Source organism: Euleptes europaea, chromosome 15 (genome assembly GCF_029931775.1).
Source record: "Euleptes europaea isolate rEulEur1 chromosome 15, rEulEur1.hap1, whole genome shotgun sequence".
NCBI lineage: Eukaryota > Metazoa > Chordata > Lepidosauria > Squamata > Sphaerodactylidae > Euleptes > Euleptes europaea.
Window position 1 is genome coordinate 37,222,501 of NC_079326.1, and position 26,603 is coordinate 37,249,103.

At 44.9% G+C, this 26,603-nt stretch overlaps 1 protein-coding gene across 1 annotated transcript in view; it reads right to left on the minus strand.

The window, feature by feature from the left end:
- Positions 1-26,603, minus strand: part of STK39 (serine/threonine kinase 39) — a 146,911-nt gene that overhangs the window by 90,968 nt on the left and 29,340 nt on the right. Inside the window, 2 exon segments of the mRNA XM_056861184.1 lie at positions 154-262; positions 1,992-2,104. Of these exon segments, the coding sequence (XP_056717162.1) occupies positions 154-262; positions 1,992-2,104 (222 nt within the window).

Below are 26,603 nucleotides of genomic sequence, written 5' to 3' on the forward strand. Positions count from 1 at the left end.
ACACCAACATAACAGCAACCTTGAAGGAAACGACAGAAGAAATCCAATACTTCATCAGACGTTGCTTGAGCTACACCCTAAGATGGCAGATTGATGAGGTAAGATAATGCAGATATAGGGCTGAGCCATATCATTCACACACAAAAAACTTACCTCCACTTAGCAGCTTCATGACCAGCCAAAGCTCATCCTTGACCACAAAAGATGTATAATATGTAACTATGTTGGGGTGGCTGCATTGACTCATGGCTTGAATTTCTTTCTATAAGGAATGCAAATACAACATAGGTATTCTGGCAAGGGAACAACAGATAGTCTATCAAAGATAGTCAATGAAGTTATATGTTTGGATATCATGCCTACCCTCTCAAGTCTACAACGGACATAGCTTTAAAAAAAAAGTTGCACTTACCTGTAACTGTTGTTCATTGAGTGTCTTCTGTGCAGGTATGCACGGAAACTGTGCAGGCACAGGCCAGCCACGGGGAATTTTCCCCATACTTCTAGAAACTTCAGTGTCTCTGGTGTGCTTCCCCTCCCCTCCATCTCGGGCCAAGCATGGGCTTCCTTCCCGCCCAAACAGCCACAAGATGGAGGCAGGGCCAGCACTCCTCCCTCAGCTCTCCAACTGCTGTTGTGAGGCCGCCATGAGGCAGATCCAGAGGAAAGAATAAGTCAAACAACCCACAACTTCCCTCTTCTGGACTGGTAAATATCAGCTTAACCCTCACTCTGAGTTCTTGCGTGAATCGGGTATCTTTTGCTGTGTGTGCTTGAAACTATTTTTACAATAAAACCCCATTTAATTCAAAAGCCACTTCTTTATTAAGAGTTTTCCAAAATAGACTTATCCACATAAATGCTGGCAAAAGATCCTGGTTACCCAACCTCTCTCGCAAAGCTTAAGTCTCCATTACTAATTCCCCCAATTGAAGCGGAGACACTCCCATTCGGGGAGGGGCTGTGGCTCAGTGGCAGAGCATCTGCTTGACATGTAGAAGGTCCCAGGTTCAATCCCCGGCATCTCCAGTTAAAGGGACTAGGCAAGTAGGTGATGTGAAAGACCTCTGCCTGAGACCCTAGAGAGCCGCTGCCAGTCTGAGTAGACAATACTGACTTTGATGGACCAAGGATCTGATTCAGTATAAGGCAGCTTCATGTGTTCATGTGGGTAACAACACCGTGCTGGCTCTATTTCACCATTGTTTCTTAATGACGGAAAGCACGGTGGGCTTGGACCCTGCAGCAGTTTCCACTGATGGAAGGTATCACTTCTTCTTGTCCTGCTGCAGCCTGAAATACTCCCAAAATGCTGCTCTGGGAGGAAAGGGAACTCCCAGGAATTGCATGAAGGATGAGTTGGGGATCTGCAGTAGAGGTCACGAGATTGGCAAAAATCCCTCCCCACGTTCTGTTAATGGCAATATACTGTTGGATCCAATGTAATGTGATAAACAGATCCAGTGTAAACTGGATGCCACTCCAAAGAGAAGCAAGAATGTTTACCCTGCAGCAATAAAAGCCTTCATACTGATTACCTTTCTATTTAGCAATCCTGCCATGTATCAGGCATACAAAGGTAATGCCAATTAATTAATTTGGCAAGACACTCAAAAGTCAAAGACAATTCCAAGAGAGACAAGATTAAATGGAAAACAAGTCCTGATGAAAGAACTGTCAAGCAGTTATAGTTTCCAATTCATTTGTGAGACAAGTAAGCACGGAGAAAGGAATGTTTCTAAAATAGTAGGTAACTGGTAGTTGTGAGCATATGAAGGTGTTGGTTTTTTAAAAACAAACACAATTCCGACAGATGAAGAAAGTGGGATACGCTGTATATTGCTCAGAGTTCCTTGCAGAACCAGTGGGGTAAAATATGTAAAAAAATAAATACACATACTTTTTCCTACCACATAGCACTATTTCAGTTCTTAATAGTTTTGCATGATTCAAACACGAAAAATGAAGTTATGTTTACTTGATTTACTTACCAGCAATTCATCCATACTGGTCTGGCATTTTTCTAAATTGATTCTTTTTATTGCTACCCGTTCTTGTCTGGGTTTGCATAGCGCTGCCTGGACAACGGCTGTGGCGCCACTGCCTGAAAGAGACAGAAGAAATGGAAGCATTTAAAGATGCATAAGGTTATGGTGCTGAGCCAGTGTGGTGTAGTGGTTAAGAATGTCAGATTAGTGTCTGGGAGACCTGGATTCGAATCCTCAATCGTGTCATGGAGCTCACTGGGTGACCTTGGGCCATTCACACTCTCTCAGTCCAACCTACCTCCACAGGGCTGTTGAGAGGATAAAATGGAGGAGAGGAGAAGGATGTAAGCCGCTTTGAGTCCCCATTGGGGAGAAAGGTGGGCCAACAAATGAATCAAATAAATGAATTTGTCAAGAATTTTTCAGGAGCCCTGAAATGAAGGAAACAGCAACGGCAAGCAAGCTTCCCTGAACGACACCTTGCAAGTCACTAGTCATTTTCCCTTGCAACTCACAGTCAAAAGGCAACAAAGCATTACATGTACACAGCAAAAACATCTGTGATGCTCGGGCTTGGGTGTGGTCACCGGGGTGCCCTCCAGGGTCTCCTTGACCCGCACCGGAGGAGCTTCCTCGGCCTCAGACCAGTACGAGGGAGAGTCAGAGCTGCCCTCTCCCTCGGCGGTTGCCAGGTTAACTTCTGAGTCAGAGCTCTGGCAGCCTGCAGCTTCCTTCCCTGCCTCTGCTTCCTAGCCGGCTTTATACGGAGGGCAGCCGAGAAACCCCTCCCAGCCCCTTTCCACACACCCCATGGTCCTCCCAAGCCCCACCCTGGGGGGGGCATATAGGGGACTATATCTGCCTTTGGAGCTCAACGTGGGATGGTCGATCGGGAAGCCTCTGCCCTGCCCTCGCCTGGCCACCTGTCAGCTGATGGGTGGCCAGCCCATTGGTAGTGAGGCCCAGCATCCCAGTGATGCTGTCGTCGGCCTGGGCAGGTTTGCTGGGCTGCGCCTCCTCCTGTCCAAGTGGGGGCTAGAGACCTCCCAGAATTACAACGGATCTCCATTCTGCATAGATTGCTTGTTATTTATCTGTTTATTTATTCCAACACTTATTCCAATTCTCCAGGAGAAAATGGCTGCTTTTAGAATGGCTGCAGTTTAGAAATCTATTACGAGCTCAAATTTTGAACTTTATGGAGATAAGCAATCTCGGTGGACCACAGGAACCACAGGAAGCTAAAAGACGCCACCAAGGCCTTCAGTCAACCTAGGCCTGCTCTAGGATGACCCCTTGGTTCAACATAGGAAGTAAGGAGGACTCTACAGTAAGGAGGACTCTACAGCTCTTTGTGTGGACATAATTATCTGGAACGTTCTAGATTCTCTATAAAATGTAGGGGCTCCACAGCAGACAAGCTGATGTGGAAAGAGCTCAGAACTTGAAAACCACTGTTATGGCATACAAATATGCTATGCAGACAGCAGCTTGGTTATCAGAGAGCAGCTTATCAGATATAACTATTACTAATACATGTCTTTGATCAGATACATTTGGACGTTGTCATTAAGCTATTTGCTTTCGAAAAAAGACAATCTGTGAATTTTTACAAATTGGACACTGCTATATCAGTTTTGCCCTGACCTGAATAGTCCAGGCTAGCCCAATCTCATCAGATCTCAGAAGGTAAAATGGGTCAATCCTGGTTAATATTTAGCTGGGAGACCACCAAGGAAGTCCAGGGTCCCAACGCAGAGGCAGGCTACGGCAAACACCTCTGGACGTCTCTTGCCTTGAAAACCCCATGGGGTCACCATGGGACAGCTGTGACTTGACAGCAAAAAAAAAAAAGTCAGTTCATCCCCACATACACAAAAACTCTTACATTTTTAGTCTCACTGTTCTTCCTTTTCCCACTCCTCTCTCATTAAAAAGAGATGAGGTTATCAATCAAATAGCTCAGTTGAAAAGATTACACTGAGCAAGCTTATTTTGGTAAACTCTAATCTCTAGAGTCGTTTTCTATGCTCTCAGTGAACCTTTACTAGGTTAACTCGAATAAGAAAGTTTGCTTTCAAAGTTACTCAGTTTTGGTTGCCTGCCCTGAACTCGCCCACCTGTGGTTTCACAGGCAGCCCACCTGATTTTTAAACAGAAGTCCAGCAAATAAAAGAGCATTTTAGATTTTCAACTAGCTGAGATGCGACAAGACAAGAGGAGTTCTGTTTCTTTATCAAAACTGAAGTGCTGAGCAGAACATTGATTCCAATCTCAGAAATGTGGGTGGTATTGTGAAAATATCTGGCGCCACAATTCTGAGCATGTTTGTTAGCAGACCACTGTTTCTCCATTTTGTTTGTCCTGAAAGCAGGGCCCTCTGTACTGCATCAGTGGATGCCTTCCAGCTATTAATTCATAAAGGCAAAGTGGAATTTCAATTCCCATTATGCAAACACTTCAAACCTTCAGACTCCTCTTTGAATAAATCCAAATCTATACCACAAAACAAGCTCTTCAGTACTCCTACACTTGGTTCTTTCATGGATCAGAATGAAAACTTGGTATTTTCGCTGAGCCCCCCCACCCCATGCCAACCCCCCAACGTCCTTACAATTTAAAAACAAAACAAAGTTCGACCGATGCAGTCAATAAGTGTACTTGGGACATATCCCCGTTGGTCTTTTCAAATGCCAGGCATCCAATCTGCCTTTGAAACAGGCATGTCCCAGTCCCAACACAACTAGCACACACACAAAAAGGCCTTTTGTTATAAAGCTTTACAATGGGAATTCAGTTACATGCCTAATCCCGAACAAAAGGCCGCTCTTCCCTCCCATCTGACAACAGAACTGACACAATACCCCATGACTGGAAGTGATTGTCTGCATTTTAATTGATGTTTGCTTACTTATTTAGAAGTAGGCTGTTTTGTATGCAATTTTCACCCTGTCGTGTTTTAAGGACACAGCTTTTAGTTCAATTATATATTACCACGATCACCCAGACAACCTCCCACAGCACAATATAGCAACAAGTGCTTTCACACACTCCAGTTATAATGTACAATTTTCTCCCCCATAATCTTTAGCTGAAAAAAACCATGGAAGAAAAATAGACCATCATTCCTGTTTGGGCAGCACTGGTGGGAAACTAAAAAGAGCTTCCCTGAAAAGCTCCCAAAGGTTCTTTCCATCCCAATTTTAGCCTAAACTCCATGACAGGTCCACAGAGATCTGTAATACATTTCAACATCAATGGATTTGGGATCTCAAACCAAGGGACTCTTAAAAATGGGAAAGCTTTTCAATTTCCATATGTGTACCCAACACCTCATTCAGAGACAAGGAAAGCTCAGTTGGCAACATGCACCTACATCAAGTATCGAAGGCCATACCCTTCATAAAGGGGTAGATGTAGGTCCCTTTGGTTTTCTGACACATTAATAGCAAACGTTCTGGCACCTTCCTCCTACTGTCCTGCACCTAAATCACTGTCTTTGTGGCCAGGTATGTGGGGCTCCACACCAGACTCAACAGAGAAAACTCTACCGTTGTTGCTAATCCTTTTCAGCTTGTCAACTGCCACATCATCCTTCCTCTCTAGTTCAGTATCCAAGAAGGAACACTCACCCCTTCCTTCCCCAGACTGGCTCTTAAAGCTCCCCACGACTGCCATTCAACTCAGCTGATGGGGAAAGCAGAAGGCACTTGTTAGTGTCTAGTTCTGAACCCCAAAATTCAGCTCATGGCTTAGATCAGGGGAGGGGCTGTGGCTCGATGGCAGAGCAGCTGCTTGGCATGCAGAAGGTCCCAGGTTCAATCCCCGGCATCTCCAGTTAAAGGGGCTAGGCAGGTGGGTGATGTGAAAGCCCCCTGCCTGAGACCCTGGAGAGCCGCTGCCGGTCTGAGTAGACAATACTGACTTTGATGGACCAAGGGTCTGATTCAGTATAAGGCAGCTTCATGTGTTCAATGTGTTCATCACCCAGTTACAACAGCTGAACTTTAGTAGCCCCTCTTTCTTGTCCTCCAGTGGTCTCTTGAGGGCCAGCTGGATGAAAGCCATGCTCACAGGGCTGAAAAAAATTTAAACCATGTGGGATATGTGCTAATGACTCAACAGAATTGGAACTGCATTTTAATATACTCTGATCTAATTGTTAATCATGTCAAAATGTTGATGGCAGATACATTTTCCATTAAGCATCCCAGTGAAAGCAACAAACTCTCCTAACTAAACCTTAGAATATGTTTTCCAATACATCTAAATTATGTCCATGCCTTTTCTTGCCAAGACTGGGGTGATAATATAGCAGAGTGATAAGCTGATGAGGGTTGACAGTGATTTCACTTGTTCAGTAGCTGTGCCATTCTTAGCAGTTTGACATTGCTAGATAGAGGAGATCAAGCTCTGCGTATAGACAACATAACAGAAGCACTGCAGCTTTGGGGGAAAAAGCTTAAGTGGATTTCAATGCATTGATGCACATGAATGCACCACTAAGAACTACACATGAAACTGTGTAAATTGCTTTCATTAATTTACAAGCATATCTGAGAGGGGGGGCTCAGTCTGTACCTTCAAGAGTCACATTTCATTAAAGAAAAACAGCAGTAGTAGTAGCAGCAGCAGCAGCACTAGCAGTAAGGCAAAATTCTTATTAAGTTAAATTTTAGGAAAACTTCCCATACAAAATACATTATATCAAACCACTAACTATTTAGTTTTGAATAAACACACAGATCTTTACAAATAACTGAACAGTGCAAGTTTTAACATCAAAACACTACTGAGGCAGAACTGTGGGCTGGAACTAGTTATCCATCCGCAGGAGGGGCTGATGGAGTTTCGCCCCCTTCTCCCTCCCGGCTGGAGCCCATGAAGGGATTGTGGGAGAAGGCAAAAACTATGATCCTTAAGCAAACAAATAGCTAGACCCAGGCTATTACAGCCCATCCCTGAAGGGAGGGCAGTTAGGCAGTGGTTGGGAGTGGCACAGCCACACCGCCTCCACAGAGGCTTCCTGGCCGCTACAAGGAAAATAAAAGCACTTTTAAAATGAGAAAGGGGAAAATGCCTCCATAGTAAGCAACGGGACTATGCAACCCAAAAAGGTGGCATAGCAACGCCATTGCTCGAGGGAGAGTTCCTGGGGTGAAAGGGGTCAGAGAGCTGACTAACATCATTTCTGCCCCTTGGAAAGCCCCGCACACACACATACACACACACACCAGCACAGGCTTTTCCTGCCGAGAAATCCCTGCTGGTGTGGCTGCACTGGTGGCAGGGACCAGCAGAGCTCTTTGGCTCCCAATTGCCAGTGTGTTTGCCCCTTCACCAGCGTAGGTGCCACTTTACTCCGTGATAAAGAGGCACCTACACCAGTGTGGGGTCACGCCGGCTCCTAAGGAGTTCCTTCCCCCTTTAGGAATGGGCTCTTAGACTAGTCCATTGCTCTTTTGATTTAAAGACAGTACGTGGAAGTCGGGGGACTCAATTAGAAAATCTACTCAAACAAACAAAAAATCAAATCCCCCAGACCACATGGATTTGTTTCTGAATTCTATAAAACTTTTGCTTAAGTTCCAATTCTAAACAGAAGGCAATAATTTAGTACTTGTTTAAGGAGTGGATATATTCCATATCTTGGAAGGGAGCCAGGACAGCATTAGCTCTAAAAGCAGGAAACAAGCCTATGATGGAGGGTTTATAAAGACCTATTTCTTTAGCAAACAGAGATTATGAAATTCTGACAGATGTTATTAGGAACAGATTGAATGAGATCTTGATGAAATATATCAATGCAAACCAAATGCAATGCAAACAAAACCTTTCTATTAAAGGAAGACACTTGATTGGTCATAAAAGGAAAGCGCTCAATATTAAAATACGTAAATATAAAAAAATCCTATATTGCTTGTTTTTCTTGACACTACTAAAGTGTTTGATACAATGGACTGGCAGTATTTGCTGAAGACAACGAGCCGGTGTAATGTGGCTGTTACAGTGTTGGACTATGATCTAGGACAAAGCTTCTTAAACTGTGGGTCGCAACCCCATATCGGGTTGTGTAACTGAATGTGGAGCCCTATGGCGCAGAGTGGTAAGCTGCAGTACTGCAGTCCAAGCCCTGCTCACGACCTGAGTTCGATCCCAACAGAAGTTGGTTTCAGGTAGCCGGCTTAAGGTTGACTCAGGTTTCGTTATGGTTTATTATCAGTAAATGTTTTATTTGTATACCTATTTTATATACCTATATACCCGGGGTCGCGTAAAAATTTCTCGGGCAAAAAGGGGTTGCTTGTGGAAAAAGTTTAAGAAGCCCTGATCGAGGAGACCTTGGTCTGAATCCCTGCTCTGCCATGGAAGCTTGCTGGGTGACCTTGGGCCAGTCACATACTCTCAGCCTCACCTATCTCATAGGGTTGTTCTGGACAATAGAATCGAGGGGAGGAGAATGATGCAAGTCACCCTGAGCTCCTTGGATGATGGGCAGAATAAAAAAATGTACTAATTTCATAAATATACATCAACAATTGTCCAGTGGATACAAGCAATATACTTTTGTTACCAGGACAAGATTTCAGCCAAATCCTAATAAAAAAAAAGATCTCGTACCATTGCCACAAGTTACAAGATAGGGATAAGCTCTTTCTCCTTTAAAATTCGTTTTAGCTATTGAGCCTTTAGCCACTGCAATAAGATATGATTTGCAAATTAAATTGGTACAGACAGAGAGCGGTTGGGTTATAATTACACGGTATGTCAGTGACAGTGTTTTACTACTGAATACTCCCTCAAATCCTTCTCTTTCAGTTAATTAAAAGTTAGCCTTTCTGGATTGGGCTGCAATATACTGACTAAAAATATCAGATTAATTCACAGTTCGGTTTTAACAAAAGGGCCATTTGATATTTAGAGGAAAGATTTGTGTGAAAATCTGCCACAAAAGACTTGAGATTAAATATGTATTCACAGTTCAAGTTAATTAATAAATAAATAAGACTTGGATAGGCTTTGCTGACTTTGTTCATAGGCGCAAGAAAAATTTAGAGTCAACAGGTGGTTATTAAATGACTTTTATGGCTTAAGTAAACATTCACCACTATAGACTAGCACTATACAGAAAGCAATTGATTAAGGGTTATTTCCCAACTTGATATTTTAATATGAAGACATCCATTTCCATGATCATTAGTAAAGCAAAGATTAAAAAAGCAATGAGTATCAACTGGAACAAAGGTTTGTTCCTTGTCCCGTATATGCAATCACCTGAGTACACTGGAAGCTAGTAAACAGATGCTTGAGCAAAAGGCCATTCTTTATCAGTTATTAATTACCTGGAAAAAGAATAGAAAGGAGTTCAGCCCTCCTATCCTCCCACGAGATCTTTCTAATCAAGTGGCAGTTTGGAGGTGTTTTCTGAATGGGAAATATATGTTCTATGTATTTGTAACATGTTGTAAATATAATCTTGTAAGACCAGTCTCACCCAAGCCACTAAAATTTCCAGCTCAGGAATTATTCTAGAGGAAGGGTGTAACCCCCCATTTTTAATACAAACTTTTATTAGACGTTGATAATTTTATTAGACGTTGGAAAGTCATCCCAAGCTTGGCAAGTTCTTGACAACAACTGGTCCAAGGCCCGTAGTTTGATTCCAGTTTGTCAATTTGGCTCACTGTACAGGAAGCACAACACAAGTTAATGTTTCACTGGTATTTAATAGCCCAGTGCATGAAACAAGGTATTTTGCTGGGCAGAGTTAGATGGAAGAAGAGTTCATTGGATCGTGCTAACTCTTTATCCTGTTTGGTAGACTTGCAACTATGCTCCAATATCTTGGTCTTAGATACTGTCAGTAGACAGTAACAACTGGTGTTAATGTTGGGCAAGACTCAAGTATTAGGGTTCTTCCTATTAGTTTATCTAATCTTACGAAGAATTATCAGGTGCCTACTGGATTGTTCCAAGAGATGAATTAGGGTACTAGAATTTGCCATTGATTATATATATTGTAAAGATAATTGAAAGCTTACTATCTGAATGAAAAGCTGAGTGTTTTCTCAACACTGTCACAAGAACAGCTGGTGGGAATCACCCAAGCTTCCAAGGTAGCCTCCTCCTCAGAACGAGAAGAACTAGCCATAGCAGAAGAAGGGAAGAGAACCATTGTCTCTTATTAGAGGTGTCACTACACATTTTGAAATGATCAAACTGCCACACATTGACCATGAGGTCAGCTCATCATCTGTATTCACCCCCGGTACAAATGGCAAGATGAGATCCATCACTACCTTATTCCTTACAAATGGCAAGATGAGATCCATCACTACCTTATTCCTTTTTTTCCTGGTATTACTGGGCATGAAGATTTTATTCATTGGAGAGATATGAACATTCCCATGGTTTACATCAGGGATGGGGAACCTCAGGCCCGGGGGCCATATGCGGCCCCCGAAGACATTTTTTGTGGCCCTCGGGAGCTCTGGGGCCCTGCTGCAGAGGTGGGATGCAGGGCGGCCCTCCCCGAGGGTGTTCCTGGGTCCGCGGCTTACAGGGGCGCTGTGGCGCCCTTTGGACCTCCTCTCGCCGACTGTCAGCTGTTGGTCGGTGAGAGGAGAGGGGAGGGACGTGCAGGAACGCCGCGGCACATTGTAAGCCCCTCTCGCTGCCTGTCAGCTGTTGAGCAGCGAGAGGGAGGGGGGAAAGAGGCCAGCAGCTCCCGGCAGCAGAGCATGCATGCGGGAGCTGATCGGGCTTCGGGGGGGGGGGGCTTTTGTGGACTCTGTGGGGGGGAGGGCATGGAGACTGGGGCTCGTCACGCGGGGCTCTGTGTGCCAACAGGTGTGTGTGTGTGTGTGTGTGGGCAGGGGAGGTGGGGAGACTGGGGCCCAGTGGTGGGGGGATGGTGTGCGCGGGTGTGTGTGTGTGTGTGTGTGTGGGAGGCTTTTCTCTCTTTTCTTCCTCTTTTTCTGTCACTCTTTCTCCTTTCTCTTTCTCTTTCTCCCTCTTTCTTTGTCTCCCTCTGTTTTTTCTTTCTTTCCCTCCATCCTTTTCTTTCTTTCTCCCCCTCCATTTCTTTCTCCCTTTCTCTCTCTTTCTCCCTCCCTCTTCCTCTTTTTTCCTTCTTCCCTTGCCAATTGACTGTGGGCTGCGACCCCCGGGCGCCTCGTTTGCTCGGGCCCACTGCTGGCTGCCCTCCCGCCTGGAGAGGGGAGCGGGGGCACCCTGCAGGCCTTCTCTGTGTGGCCTCCCCTGGGGTTGCCAACCTCCAGGTGGTGGCTGGAGGCCTGGCAACCCTAGCCTCTCTCCCCCCCCCACCAGGAGATTTACACCTGGTATGGCCCCTGAATGATGTTATAAACGTGCAAATGGCCCTTGGCAGGAAAAAGGTTCCCCACCCCTGGTTTACATACTTTCAGCACCAGCACTCTACCTCTTTCTAGCAACTGTCTCAAGCTTCTTCCTCCTCCATTTTGTTCAACTTGTAACCCTGCTTACCCATTCACCAAGGACACTTTATGTTTTTCTTCTGCATTCTTCTAGTAGAAGCTAAAAGTACTACACAGACAACTGTGCGTGTGGCTACAGGGAGATCAGGATCAAAATACTCTATTGTGTTTGTGTTACCTAGATGTGGCATCCTGTGTATGTACAAACTGTAAACACAAAAGCTCAGTACCTGTTATAAGAAACGTTAAATAAAGGTAAAAATCCCCTGTGCAAGAACCGGGTCATTTCTGACCCATGGGGTGACATCACATCCCGGCGTTTACTAGGCAGACTTTGTTTACGGGGTGGTTTGCCAGTGCCTTCCCCAGTCATCTTCCTTTTACCCCCAGCAAGCTGGGTACTCATTTTACCGACCTCAGAAGGATGGAAGGCTGAGTCAACCTGGAGCCGGCTACCTGAAACCAACTTCCGTTGGGATGGAACTCAGGTCGTGAGCAGAGCTTGGACTGCAGTACTGCAGCTTACAACTCTGTGCCACATTACTGTTCAAAAATATCCATACATGGATATGGAGTCTCCGTGTATAGTTTGTAGGTCCTGCATGCCCATTTGAGGTGAACGCACACAGGTGGGAGGGCATTTAGTCCCAGGCAAGGCCAACATGCAAGGTCCCAATAGGAAAAGGAAAGTCTTATTCATATGACTCTATTAGATATATGGAAATGCCTTATATGCAGTTTTAATTGTAATTTGTTTAGTCCTTGTGACTGACACGCTTTAAAGTTAGATGTGAAAAGTAAACTTGTTATTAGAACAATGTTTTCTGATATTTGTATTCCGTGCGTCAAATGTCCATCAGACATAGGATCAAGGACAAAAATTAATGCATTTTTGATCTGTGAAAACCCACAATACCAGAACCAGCGTGGTGTAGTGGTTAAGAGCGGTGATTTGGAGCAGTGGACTCTGATATGGAGAAACGTGTTTGATTCCCCACTCTTCCACATGAGCCGCAAACACTAATCTGGTGAACCGGATTTGATTCCCCACTCCTCCACATGAGTAGTGAACACTAATCTGGTGAACCGGGTTTGATTCCCCACTCCTCCATATAAGCAGCAAACACTAAACTGGTGAACCGGGTTGGTTTCCCCACTCCTACACATGAATCCAGCTGGGTGACCTTGGGCTAGTCACAGCTCTCTTAGAGCTCTCTCAGTCCCACCTACCTCACAAAGTGTCTGTTGAGGGGAGGGGAAGGGAAGGTGATTGTAAGCTGGCTTGATTCTTCCTTAAGCGGTAGAGAAAGTCGGCATATAAAAACCAACTCTTCTTCCCCACTATGTGCATTCTCTGTACCCAATGTCAAATATACAGGCTACAGTCACAGCACAAAACAGACCACAAGCTCTACACACAACCACTTCACAACCCAGTCCCACACACCTTTCTCCACATCATACAGCAAATGTATTGGAGAGTACTTGACAGCAATTGCCCAAATTTAGTGTTATCGTAGGGGAAAGAGCAAGTCCACTAAAGTTCTAGAAGAGAGAACTCTGCATGTATAAGACAAGCTCTACAAACAAGATGGACAATACAGCTGATACTGTTAAAAAGAGACCAGACAGCTATCCCAAAGGTGCGGGCATGTAAGAGGGCCCACTGAGCATGTTTCTCATCTCACCTTAAACCTGAGTCTACTCCCACAGCTCAGCTCTTGGGGAACAGCAGAAAAGATCGATAAAGGGTTTGCAAAACTGATGCAAGAGCTATGCCCTTGCTGGCCAGTTGCCCTCTACTGTGAACCCATGAACACATGAAGCTACCTTATACTGAATCAGACCGATGGTCCATCAAAGTCAGTATTGTCTACTCAGACTGGCAGAGGCTCTCCAGGGTCTCAGGCAGGGGTCTTTCACATCACCTACTCCCTTTAACTGGAGATGCCGGGGATTGAACCTGGGACCTTCTGCATGCCAAGCAGATGCTCTACCACTGAGCCACAGTCCCTCCCCTCCATATACTTATATGATACTCTCCTGCATCCAAGCTGTGAGCCTCTTCACCTGGGAGGAGTACAATTCTCATTTATCACTTCTGCTCCAGCAGAATCACTGATATGCCATTCCATGCTGCTTCTCTAGCATACAGGGCAACGTGAGGAGAGCCAGTTTTTGGATTCAATTATGGAATGAGGAATACCTTCTCATTAGGACACAGACAGGCCTCTTGTCTGGAGAGGCCATAAAACACCTGGAGCCAACCCAGTTAAAATTAAAGCGGGCACGATAGTATGCATGGGGCCAAAAACTTTTATATGTACAATTCCTAGTTCCATTCATTATCCAAAAAGCAAAATAACGAGTCTGGCTTGGAACACTGTTTTCAAACAGCTTGAAACACTTTCTCAAAATATACCCCCGTTCTAAGCTTTAAAAAAAAAAAGAAATTCCAGTTTAGGTTTACAGTTTTAAACAATAAACATACATTATACAGAGCATGCAGTGAAAAAAATAGAATATCTAATATCGGTATAAATATCTATAGTTTAAGGCACCGAGAAAAAGAGGAAGAGGGGAAAATACACAATGACGATTCCTCCAATTCAAATGCTTATCCATCCTGAACGTGCTTACTGTTCATACCTTTAAGGTACCTTACATTACATTCGTAAGTATTACCATGCCCCTTCAGTAATTCCTGACCCTGTTCTAAGCTATTGAACTATGTACTGACCTGAAAGAACACACATAAAAACATCCAATTCTTAAGAAGCAGGTGCAACAAGAGGATTAACTGGCTACATATTCCACCTTGCAAAGTACAAAAAGAACTGTACTTGGCACCCCATCAGAATCAGCAAGGAACTAGTCTGGTATATAAACAAACCACAATAGGTTATTGTTTCATAAAGCCTCTGACAATTAAGTCTCATTTAACAAGGAAGTTCCCAGAAAAGAAGAGATCTATACTATTTGTGTCTGCTCGTCAGCAAATTCCAAAAACACCCATACTTAGGGTTACCAACCTCCAGGTATTAGCTGGAGATTTCCTGCTATTACAACTGATCTCCAGCGGATAGAGATCAGTTCCCCTAGAGGAAATGGCCGCTTTGGCAATTGGACTCCAAGGCACTGAAGTCCCTCCCCTCCCCAAACCCCGACCTCCTCAGGCTCCACCCCAAAAACCTCCCGCTGGTGGCGAAGAGGGACCTGGCAGCCCTACCCATACTTTGTTCATGGTATAGCTCTTCCAACAGGTGGACACAACCATTTTGCCACAGGTTTGCACCCAATATGCGGTTAAAATCCTCCTTTATATTTGGCATGATGATACAGCAGAGCAAACTACCTATAATACAGTAAGCCTTCACAGACAACTATTGTTAAAAGGAGACTTGAATAGGTGAGAACATGAGTGTGACACTCTTCCGTTCAAAGCACCCATCATCTTTAATCTCTGCACACCCAATCAATAACCTGCTTGAGATGCACATGTTTAAAAAGTAGTGTCAAGTGGATTTTTTCACGCTCCATAATAATACTGACTGAAGCACAGATAAGTTGAAATGAACTGTGGTTAAGCAATTCACACAGCCAGATGTTGAGTCCAAGGCCCAAAAGCCCATTAGGCTCAGTTTACCACATCCTCTAAGTAATGTGAATTGTACTCAAGGAACGTCTGACCTTTCTGGGCATTTCCCTCTCAAATTACTGCCTCCATACAGATGGTGTGAAAGAAGGAAGGACAGCCATGTGTCTGACCCTCTCCCACACACGAGTATGGCCCTCACTAGTACCCTAATAATTATTCTAGATGGGTAGCCATGTTCATGTTTAATTTGCCTGCAACTGGCTTACACAATGTATTCCAGCATAATCTTTCATAAGTTGGTGCTCACTTGAAACTGATGAAGTAAGCTCTAACTCACAAAAGCTTAGAATCACTGAGTTGGAAGGGACCACCAGGGTCAGCTAGTCCAACCCCCTGAATAATTCAGGAAATCCCCATACACACGTGACCCCTACTCCATGCTCAGAAGATGGCCAAACAAAAAACACCCCTCCAGATCCCTGGCCAATTGTGTGTATATGTAAAGCGCCATCAAGTCACAGCCAGAGGTGGTTTTGCCAGTGCCTTCCACTGCACAGCAACCCTGGTATTCCTTGGTGGTCACCCATCCAAATACTAACCAGGGCTGACCCTGCTTAGCTTCCGAGATCTGATGAGATCGGGCTATACCAAAACTTCGTAAACTGTGGGTCACAACCCCATATGGGGTTGTGTAACTGAATGTGGGGGTCGTGAAAAAAATGATTTATTATCAGTAAATGCTTGATTTGTATATGTATTTTGATTTGTATATGTATTTTATATACCCGGGGTCACGTAAAAATTTCTCAGGCAAAAAGGGGTTGTGAGTTGGAAACGTTTAAGAAGCCCTGGGCTATACCATGCTGCCTTCCCTCCCCACAAAAGCTTATACTGGCATAAATTCTGTCAGCCCTTAAGCTGCCACCCTAGAAAACCTGCACTAAACACAGCACTGGTAAAAGGGCACACTTGTAGGATATGTAACCCTTATACCTGTTACAGCAGACCGGGTGTGTGCGCGCACGCCTGTATCAGGGTGCTCTCCCCTTCTTTCCCTCTTCCCACCAGATATTTTGGATCACCACAACCCAAGCAGATCTGCCTTTCTCTCGTTTACTAGTGGCTTGGGACAGTGGGTGGGCTCCCACACCCCTTTCTCCTATTTGCTTTCCAGCCCGGCCTGGCCAGGAGATTATAGTGTACGCGTGGACGAAATAGCCAGATACGCAGCTAAGGCTCTTTGAACACCATCTGAGTTCTTAAAAGAGAAAGGTTTTTATTCATAGGAACACAGCTATACACTTTAGAGCAAAGCTTCTTAAACTGTGGGTTGTGTCCCCATATGGGGTTGCATAACTGAATGTGGGAGTCGCGAAAAATTTGGCAATACAAAACCAAACATTTAGTGATATATATACCTATATACCCAGGGGTCACGTAAAAACTTCTCGGGCGAAAAGGGGTCACAAGTGGAAAAAGTTTAAGAAGCCCTGCTCTAGAGCACATGTACATATGGAAAAGGTATATCACAGCACTAAGGGCTACTGCAGAACTAAGAAAGCAAATAAAAATATGTGAAGCTAGTCTAAGCTTTCGGGCACAGATGTTACCTTGGCATCCCCTCCTTAGGATGGACATAAGCCTGCTGGAACTTATGAAATAAGAGTCAGACACCCCGGTAATCCCTCCCTTGTTCTTGGTCCAGCTTGGGCACTACTAACTAGGTGTCCCGGATCTTTTAACCCTTCCTGCCCCAGATGGGTGGGTTTGTCTTCACCCAGTGTCGAGTTTGAGAAGTGATGTTCCTCGTGGGTCACTCGTGGGTCACTTGGCACTCTCATCTCCAACCAACCTGGAACCCACATCTCCCTCCTTTGTTGAACCCAATTAAGTCCTCCAAATAGCCATCGCTCATTCCTGGCAGTTGGGCAAATGGGTATCTCCTTGCAAGAAATTCATCTCTGTTCAGCAGGCCATTAAAGCGGTTTACTACTCCCTTCCCTGAGATTCAGGTCCCTTGGATTTAAATCAAAGCATCTTACACATTCCTGCCACAATAATGCCAACAGAAATTATATTGGCACCAGGATCTCTTTGTTGGTACTATGTAATTCCTGCCACTTTATGAAGAACTTATTCTGCAATTAGGAAGAATTTTCTAACAGTAAGAGCGGTTCCTCAATGGAACAGGCTTCCTCGGGAGGTGGTAAGCTCTCCTTCCCTGGAGGTTTTAAAGAAGAGGCTAGATGGCCATCTGTCAGCAATGCTGATTCTATGACCTTAGGCAGATCATGAGAGGGAGGGCACCTTGGCCATCTTCTGGGCATGGAGTACGGGTCACAGGGGGTGTGGGGGGGGGAGGTAGTTGTGAGTTTCCTGCATTGTGCAGGGGGTTGGACTAGATGACCCTGGTGGTCCCTTCCAACTCTATGATTCTATGCACCATCCTGGGATGTAACAGCATCAAGCAGGAAATACGAATGCTTCTGTGGTTTTCTGCTACTGTCCGTTCAGATGGCCTTATCTTGCTCATGTTGCCAAAGCTTAGGAGAGTCAGAAGAAGGAAGTGACTTGGGTAGCTTTTAAGTGCCACAAAAATCTCCAATCTATTTGCCTATATGCAGGCAAGTCCCACAATAAACAATGAAACAAATATTTGTTTTTGGTTTTTTTTTAAAGTCAAGCACTTTAACTTTGGTCTCGCTTAGGGACACACTAGCTTTATATTTTAAAAAACAGCATAGCAGACACAGGAAGCTGCATGTTTGCTTGGCAGAATGTTTAATCCTTTTCGTCCTCAGGCTGTTCTCCCACTCAAAATTGCTAAGGGATTGAAAACACAAAAGGGGGGAAAGCTCAACCCAAAAAAACAGAAATGCCCCAGATAAATGAAATAAATTTTAAAAGGCAATTATTTAAAATATTTATATACTACCCAAATAGGTCCCCAAGGTAACAAACATCAGGCATTAAAACATTAAGACAGCATTTAAAATGTACATATAAATAATTAACAATACAGTAAAAACATACAGAGATGCAAGCACACATAACCAGGTAGGAGGGCCAATAAAAATTTATTGAGAGTACGCCAAAGAAAACAAAACAAAAAAGTCTTCACCTGCTTGTAAAAGAAACTGACAGAGGGAGACAAATCTTCCGGGAGAGTTAGTTTCAGTGCCACGACCAAGAAGGCCCTTTCTTGGGTCGCTGCCTTTCTAGCCTTAGATGGGGGAGGCACCTGAAGCAAGACCTGTGAAGATGACCCAGGTGGATGGGAAGGTTTATATAGGAGCAGGTGGGCCTTACGGTATGCTGGCCTCAAGCTGTATATGTCAGTATCAGCACCCTGAAGTGGGCCCAGAAGCAAATTGGAAGGAAGCATAGATGGAACAATATGGTCCCTGAGACCCACTCCAGTCAACTGATACAAAAGTTTGAGAACCGCAGATGTAGGTTATGAGTAGAACCACCACTTGATGCTGCTTTGCTTGGTGGAGGAAGTACAACATGGAATTTTAAAGCCAGTCGCTTACCACACATTCCTATTTTGCATACTTCAGCCACCTTCTGCATTACTTCTCTATATTTCTTTCTAGCGTGATCTCGTCAGGTCTCAGAAGCTGAGCAGGGTTGGCCCTGGCTAGTATTTGGATGGAAGATCTCCAAGGAATACCAGGGTCGTGATGCAGAGGAAGGCAATGGCCAACTATCTCTGAACATCTCTTGCCTTGAAAATCCTACAGAGTCACCAATCGCCATAAATCAGCTGTGACTTGATGGCAAAAAAACAACCCAAAGATAGTCCCTGACAAGGGAACATATGATCCACTGGCAAAGCTGATAGTGCTTTTCCTGTGTAAATACCGTTGGGATCGAACAACAGACCTTCCAGATGACAGCCAGCATGGTGTAGCGGTTAAGAGCGGTGGTTTGGAGCGGTGGACGCTAATCTGGTGAACTGGATTTGTTTCCCCGCTCCTACACATGAAGCAAGCTGAGTGACCTTGGGCTAGTCACACTCTCATAGCCCCACCTACCTCACAGGGTATCTGTTGTGGGGAGGGGAAGGGAAGGCGATTGTAAGCTGGTTTGATTCTCCCTTAAGCAGTAGAGAAAGTCAGCATATAAAAAACAACTCCTCTTCTTCTTAAAAAGACACAACTGTTGATGAGAATGGAATACACCCTTTTTCTCATTTACCTGAAATAGCTTGTTGTCTTCACTCCGCCAAAGAGCTGATGCTGTTTTAATATTAATGAGTTGGACCTGGCACCTGGATTCAGCTCTGCCAGAAACCATGTCATGGACTGGAATTGGGAGGGAGGAGGAATGTTGAGCAGCTAAATACGTTTTCTATCTTGGAAATATTTAATTCTTCCCCCTCCCCCCGTTAGCAGCACAGCAGCCCCTTAAGACACGCTTCCAAGGGTCCTCTGGGGGGAAAGTTGCACCCTAACAAAAAGCAAGTTATGAGGTCACTGTATGGGGAATTTGATTATCGGTCGATCCCAACGCCCACCAACAAAAAAGCATTAGTTGGATCTCAGCCTGGAATTCAGTCAGAGGCACATACCACAACATAATTGTCATTTAAATACTGACATAGTGAACCTTTTTCTCCCTTTCTAGAATGAAACAGAACCAAAGGCTTTAAATCTTACAGACTGCCTAATCTTATAGCAGGACAGGGTGGGAAGGAGGCGAGAAGGATACAGGCCAGCACAAAATATTTGTGAAATCTTGCTGAATGAATGAAAATGTTCCAATTTTTTTTAAAAAAATCTTAGTTGCAGCACATCAATTCCTAGTAACCAATTAGATCCTATGACCTCCAGAACTTCCAATACTAAGCTAGTTGGTTACCGAAACTACAAACAAAGCAGAGATTGTTTTTATGATGGGAACCATCATTTTCACAAGGTTGATAGGTTGAGAAACATTTAACAAAAACAAAAGTATACTGAACAGAGTATACTCATACTATCTCCTTACTACACCAGGACGCCACACCATAAGCTTATCACCTCAAAATCTGTTGCTGTCAACCTCTATAAAAATTGATGGAGCATGACTGGGTAGTCCTTTCTCCCCAAAGCACACAGAAACCAGGAATTCACTATTTTGCTAACTGTTTCAAAGCAGCACAAACAACTGCCAGTCATGTACAAGCAAAGCTGAGCAATCAACCAAACAGTCCAAAGAGGTGAAAAAACCTGTATAACAGAGAAGGCAACTTTGTGCAACAGCCAAAAATAGACAAGGCCGCAGAGCTGCCATTGCAGAAGGGCTGAGGTTGAGCCACCAGAACCCCCAGTTTTAAAGGATCTCAAGCCAGAGATATAGGGAAAACTATGCCTGAGACACTGGAGAGAAAAAGCCACATAGAGGAATGAACTGGCCCCACCACCCACTATATACAGTTGCCACACATGGCTCCGTATTGTCTAGTCCAAAGCTTCTTAAACTGCGGGCCGTGACCCCATATGTGGTCACATAACTGAATGTGGGGGTCGCGAAAAATATGGCAACAGTAAAATAATTGTTTTAAAATAAATTTCTTTATGATTTATTATCAGTAAAAGTTTGATTTGCATACCTATTTTATATACCTGTATACCCGGGGTTGCGTAAAAATTTTTCGACCTTTCTGGGCATTTAAGATTAAGATTGTTGTATCTTCTCTTTTCCTGCCTAGAGTGACGATCAATTTGACAGAAACCACAATTCGATTTTCACATTAGTGCTTTTGTTTTTGTTGTCAAGTCACAGCAAACTTATGGTGACCCCGTAGGGTTTTCAAGGCAAATAATGTCCAGAGATGGTTTGCCGTTGCCTGCCTCTGCATAGTGACCCTAGAATTCCTTGGTGGTCTCCCATCCAAATACTGACCAGGGCAGACCCTGCTTAGCTTCTGAGATCTGATGAGATCAGGCTAGCCATCCAGGCCAGGGCACAGTATATTTTATCCTCCTTGAAAATGGGGTTGGGCAGGAGGTGTTTTCCACACAGGGGCAGGTTTGGGTGTTTCCCTGTCACTCCTGCAGCTGCTGACACAGTGCCGTGGCAAAGGGGCTTCCACAAAACATGTATTTGAACCCAGACACTATCCAAAACTAGTCCAACATTTTAACCACTAAACCAGGGGGTCTCGAACTCATTCGTTATGAGGGCCAGATATACATAAATGTCACTTGGTCGGGCTGGCCCATGCCTTGCCAGCCCAGATCAGGACTGGGGGGGGGGTGGCTGCCTCAGCTGGCTCGGGAGCTGGATAAGAGCTCTCAAGGGGGCGGATTTGGCCCAGGGGCCTAACGTTTGACACCCCTGCACTAAACTATTCAGACTATTCTGGTCACCAATTGCCACGGGTTCTGGGATGTCTGGCAAACACAGGGCACTTTATTGCTGTAGTACAGAAATAAGATACGCTGTCCTAAACAGGGATCACCTTGGTGCATATGACTCAAGCTCCCGCTCCACTCCCATCAGCTATTTCCTTCTAGAAGAGGACTTCTACTCTGCCCCAAACACAAACACTTGCCAGGACACATCTGTAGTAGATTCCCCCCCAAAAAACCCCGAAGACAGAGATCATTATGTACAGGTGTGTGTGCTGGTAATTCATAGAAACTGAGGTTTGCTGTGCAGCGATCCATCTCTTAAACACTGCCATATTGTCCATGTTACTTTCTTGAAGTTTCACTCAAGAAGCAAACATCCTGCACACAATGTTTACTTTCCAGTATTTGCTTCCAAGATTAAGCAACGCAGGATTCCCCCCCCCCCCCCGCTTCTCTTCAGAAAACTGGAAAGAAGAGCACACAAAGTACACTGAGAGAAGATCTGCACCCCTTTTTTGCCCAACAGAACACACTACATGAGCTATGAAAGGTACAACAGACATCCTGCCAATTGTAATGCAATAATAGATGCACACAAACGTCTGAGTGAATTGTTTCAATATCAGGTGTCATCTCTCCAACCAGGCTACATGCAACTGGTCATAGAATCATAGAGATGGAAGGGACCACCAGGGTCATCTAGTCCAACCCCCTGCACAATGCAGGAAACTCACAACTACATCCCCCCCACACCCCCAGTGACCCCTACTCCATGCCCAGAAGATGGCCAAGATGCCCTCCCTCTCATCATTTGCTTAAGATCATAGAATCAGCATTGCTGACAGATGGCCATCTAACCTCTTCTTAAAAACCTCCAGAGAAGGAGAGCTTACCACCTCCTGAGGAAGCCTGTTCCACTGAGGAACCACTCAGTGTCACCAGTGTGCATACTGTAAACTGTGAGGACAGTCGCCATGGCCTTTACTAAAGCCGCACAAGAAAGCAGCACTGAAATTGGTCGAACTAGTGGGCGAAAAACCCCGCAGACCACTAGAGTTCACCTTGATCAGACAACTAGAGCCAACAGCTGAGCAGAATGGTCTGACATGCTGCTGTCCGACTGATGTTCTGGTGGTCGCATGCCCTGGCTTGCACCGCAGCCTAAGAACTGCAAGGAACTAGGAAGTTCCAGGTCAGGCCTGGTTCGTATTTGGATGGGAGACCACCAAGGAATACCAGGGTTGCTATGCAGAGGAAGGCAATGGCAAACCACCACTGGTAGTCTCTTGCCTTGAAAACCCCATAAGGGGTCACCGTACGTTGGCTGCGACTTGAGAGCACTTTACACACACACACACACACACACACACACACACACACACACACAGGAAGTTCCAGCAACAGCAAGCATTACGCAACATATTAGACCTTTGTATTTCCTTTGAATTCTCATGTATAAAGTGGAAATCCATCATCTTCACAAAGAAAGTCGCAGAGAGAGAGAGAGACATCTTGTTGTCCAAGGGCAAACAACTGGACATCATGCCAAATAAGCAAACAGCACGGCACAGTTAACATCTGCGCTGCCAGGCTCTTCTGGCCTCGTTCTGCAACAGTTTTCCCACAGCACGATCACACTTCAGGTATCTAATAAACAAGACGCTTTTCCACAAAAGCTTTTGGCCAGAATACATTTGTAAGCCTCTAAGGGGCTGCTAGATTCGTGTTTGTGATATTACGTATAAGCGTGGTTGCAATAATTAATGTTATTATGAATCTATTATAATTTATCATTGCCATGGTAAAAGCACATTGAGAATTTGCATTCGCCTGCCACGAGCAAGACGCCTGCTCCCTCCTTTTTCTCTCTCAAACATTTTTGTGCTGCCTCCCTTTTACTTCCCCCTTTTGGTTACAACACTGGCCATGATCCAAGCAAGAGATGTTCTCTTAAGCCAGGAGTCCCCAACATGGTGCCCAAGGGTGTCAGGGTGCCCTTGGGACAACTTTCCTGGGACCCACCGAATATTTTAAGAAAGTTGGCCGGGCTCTTGCCCAGTGGGGCTTCTGATTGGCGGTGGTTTATCATGCCTTTCTGCCAGACTGAAGAAGAAGAGTTGGTTTTTATATGCCGACTTTCTCTACCACTTAAGGGAGACTCAAACTGGCTTACAATCACCTTCCCTTCCCCACAACAGACGCCCTGTGAGGTAGGTGGGGCTGAGAGAGCTCTAAGAGAGCTGTAACTTGCCCAAGGTCATCCAGCTGGCTTCGTGTGTAGGAGTGGGGAAACAAATCCAGTTCCCCAGATTAGCCTCCACCACTCATGTGGAGGAGTGGGGAATCAAACCCGGTTCTCCAGATCAGAGTCCACCACTCCAAACCACCGTTCTTAACCACTATACCACGCTGGCAAATAATTTTGGCCAACAGGCGCTCAACCCTTGCTTTTCATCCTTGCGCTGCCATTTCCCTGCTGCCACTGGGATATTGTGATATGCACTGCTGACATAGCATTTTGGATGAACAGCTCATGCTATATTTCTAACCTTTAACAGCCATGACTTCTGTTGAAGACCCTATTAGTTACCACTCGGCACAGCTAAACAGACTAACAGTATTACTAGCTATAGGCACTGTTCACCTATTAAAATTTCTTTTAACACATATAATTATTCTTCAATACTCTCCGATGCCTGGTTGCTCATAAACAGGGTAGTTCAAACAAGAAAGGAACATGAGGATCTTGCATTAAAAAGGCGGAGTGCTCTTGTCTTATATTTCCAGGTGGCAGCACCAGGAATGATTCTGGGATATCCCTATGTAAGTTCACTAAACATGACGTTGCTTGGGGGAGAGGAGCTTACATAAGAACATGAGAAAGGCTGTGCTGGTACAGACCAAGGTCCATCAAGTCCAACAGTCTGTTCACACAGTGGCCAACCGGGTGCCTCTAGGAAGCCCCCAAACAAGACGACTGCAGCAGCACCATCCTGCCTGTGTTCCACAGCTCCGAAGATAATAGGCATTCTCCTCTGATCCTGGAGAGAATAGGCATACATCATGACTAGTAGCCATTTTGACTAGTAGCCATGAATAGGCCTCTCCTTCATGAACATGTCCACTCCCCTCTTAAAGCCTTCCAAGTTAGCAGCCGTCACCACATCCTGGGGCAGGATGCATCCAGGGGCAGGATCCTGGGCATGCGTTGTGTGTAGAAATACTTCCTTTTATCTGTTTTCAATCTCTCACCCTCCAGCTTCAGCAGATGACTCCACAATCTAGTATTATGAGACAGGGAGAAAGGCACATTGTTTACTTACCAAGAAGGTCCTTTCCGCTCTGAAGTTGAAGGTCATCTTGAGCTTTGGGTGCTTCTCGTCCACTGCTTGGGGAGGCAGGACTAAAAAACTACTTCCTGTCTCCCTGGCGAGGAGCGCCTGAACTTCGTTTTCTTCAACTAGCTCACGAGAGACAGGAATCTATTAACCACTATGAGTAACTACATACACTCAATAACACTATTAACTTTTAACAAAACTGAACAGTAAGGAAGAATCTGGCATAGAAGGTTACTTGGTTGAGAGTTAACGATCACCCACCCTGGAAGTTGATGATCCATCTCCGGGTGGGCAAGATGACCTTCAACTTCAGAGCGGAAAGGACCTTCTCAGTAAGTAAACAATGTGCCTTTCCTGTTCTGAAGGAAGGTCATCTTGAGCTTTGGGATGTCCAAGAGCAATTATTTCGGGTGGGAACTAGTTGTCATGATCAGTGTCGGAGAAGAGTTCAATCTCCTCGGCTCCGGCAGCCGCAGCGGCCATTTTGGGTGCGCCTGGATCTCTGCCGCCCGAGGCAAAACGGGCTATGCCGATGCGATTCGGGTCGGGGAAATCAAATCACACACAGACACCACAAGACGATTAGGGAAGGAAGGAGGGCAAGGGATGGTAAGAGCAATAGGAATGACGATTATACCTATTTATTTCCTATAAGCCTAAATCTCAGCTATGGCTGGACCGTCCTCTCCCCAGCAAGGCAGGAGAAAAACTGGAAGTTCAGGCGCTCCTCGCCAGGGAGACAGGAAGTAGTTTTTTAGTCCTGCCTCCCCAAGCAGTGGACAAGAAGCACCCAAAGCTCAAGATGACCTTCCTTCAGAGCGGGAAAAGCTTCTCCCTGTCCGCTCTCCCCATACCATGCATAATTTTCTACAACTTCATGCACTCCAAATCTTAAGATACATGAGAAGAGCACAGACGTAAGGCAAGCCCTCCTGAAATCGATCCTAACCCTGTTCACTTGTGCCGATGACGCCAATACAGCCTGGGTGAGAGAGCTTTCAGTCAGTCCAGAAAACACTGACATTGCTTATCAGACAAAGCCGGGACTTGAAGCTTTGAAGTCCTAAGACAGAAAGAGAGCTTGATGCTCAGATTCCGTCACATTCTGTTCTTTCCGTCGGATAGCCAGCACACAAAGCCCATTTGTCTTTAACAGTTACTTCTCTTAGAGGGGGGAGGAGAATAAGTCCTAAATAGGCTGCTTTATCAATTTTGGAAACAGAGAACCCACCACCACCCCATACCCACAGTTATAAAGTGTTTCAAGTTCCTCTAAGCCTGCCCATTTGCTCTGGCGACACCTCTTCTCCTCCCATTTTTCAACCCAGCGGACCTCGGTCTTTAATGTTCAATCAGACAGGAGGATTAAGGCAAGAGCAAAAGCCGGGTAGGACCTGGACACTGTTTACTGCAGCTCAGGACAGCTGCTACTCCACGTGAAGGAAACGGATGTCAGAAGAACTTAATTTTGGATGAAGAGGCAGGTTCCATGTTGCCTAGAAAACTGCAGTCACCCCATACTTCAGGTCGTCTTCACAGATGGCAACAGTAAAGGCAAGAGCTAGCTCAAAATGACAGCAGCTTTTACTTGTTAAAAAAAATAAATCAGTAAAGTAACAGTACATGAAGACAAAAAAGTAAAAAGCAGCTCTAAACACCAGTTAAGATACAAATCACTCCTGTAAGTACAGTACTGAAAATACACATGGTTGCACTTTACCTTGGAACTTATTGTTCTGGTACATCGTTGAAATACAGCCAATACCTGGGAATTTAATTGGCCCGAGGGGCAATATGCACTCTTCTATGTGCCATGGAAAGTTAGCTTTGACATTAAAGAGACATCCCATGTCCTTCTAGAGTGACTACTCAAA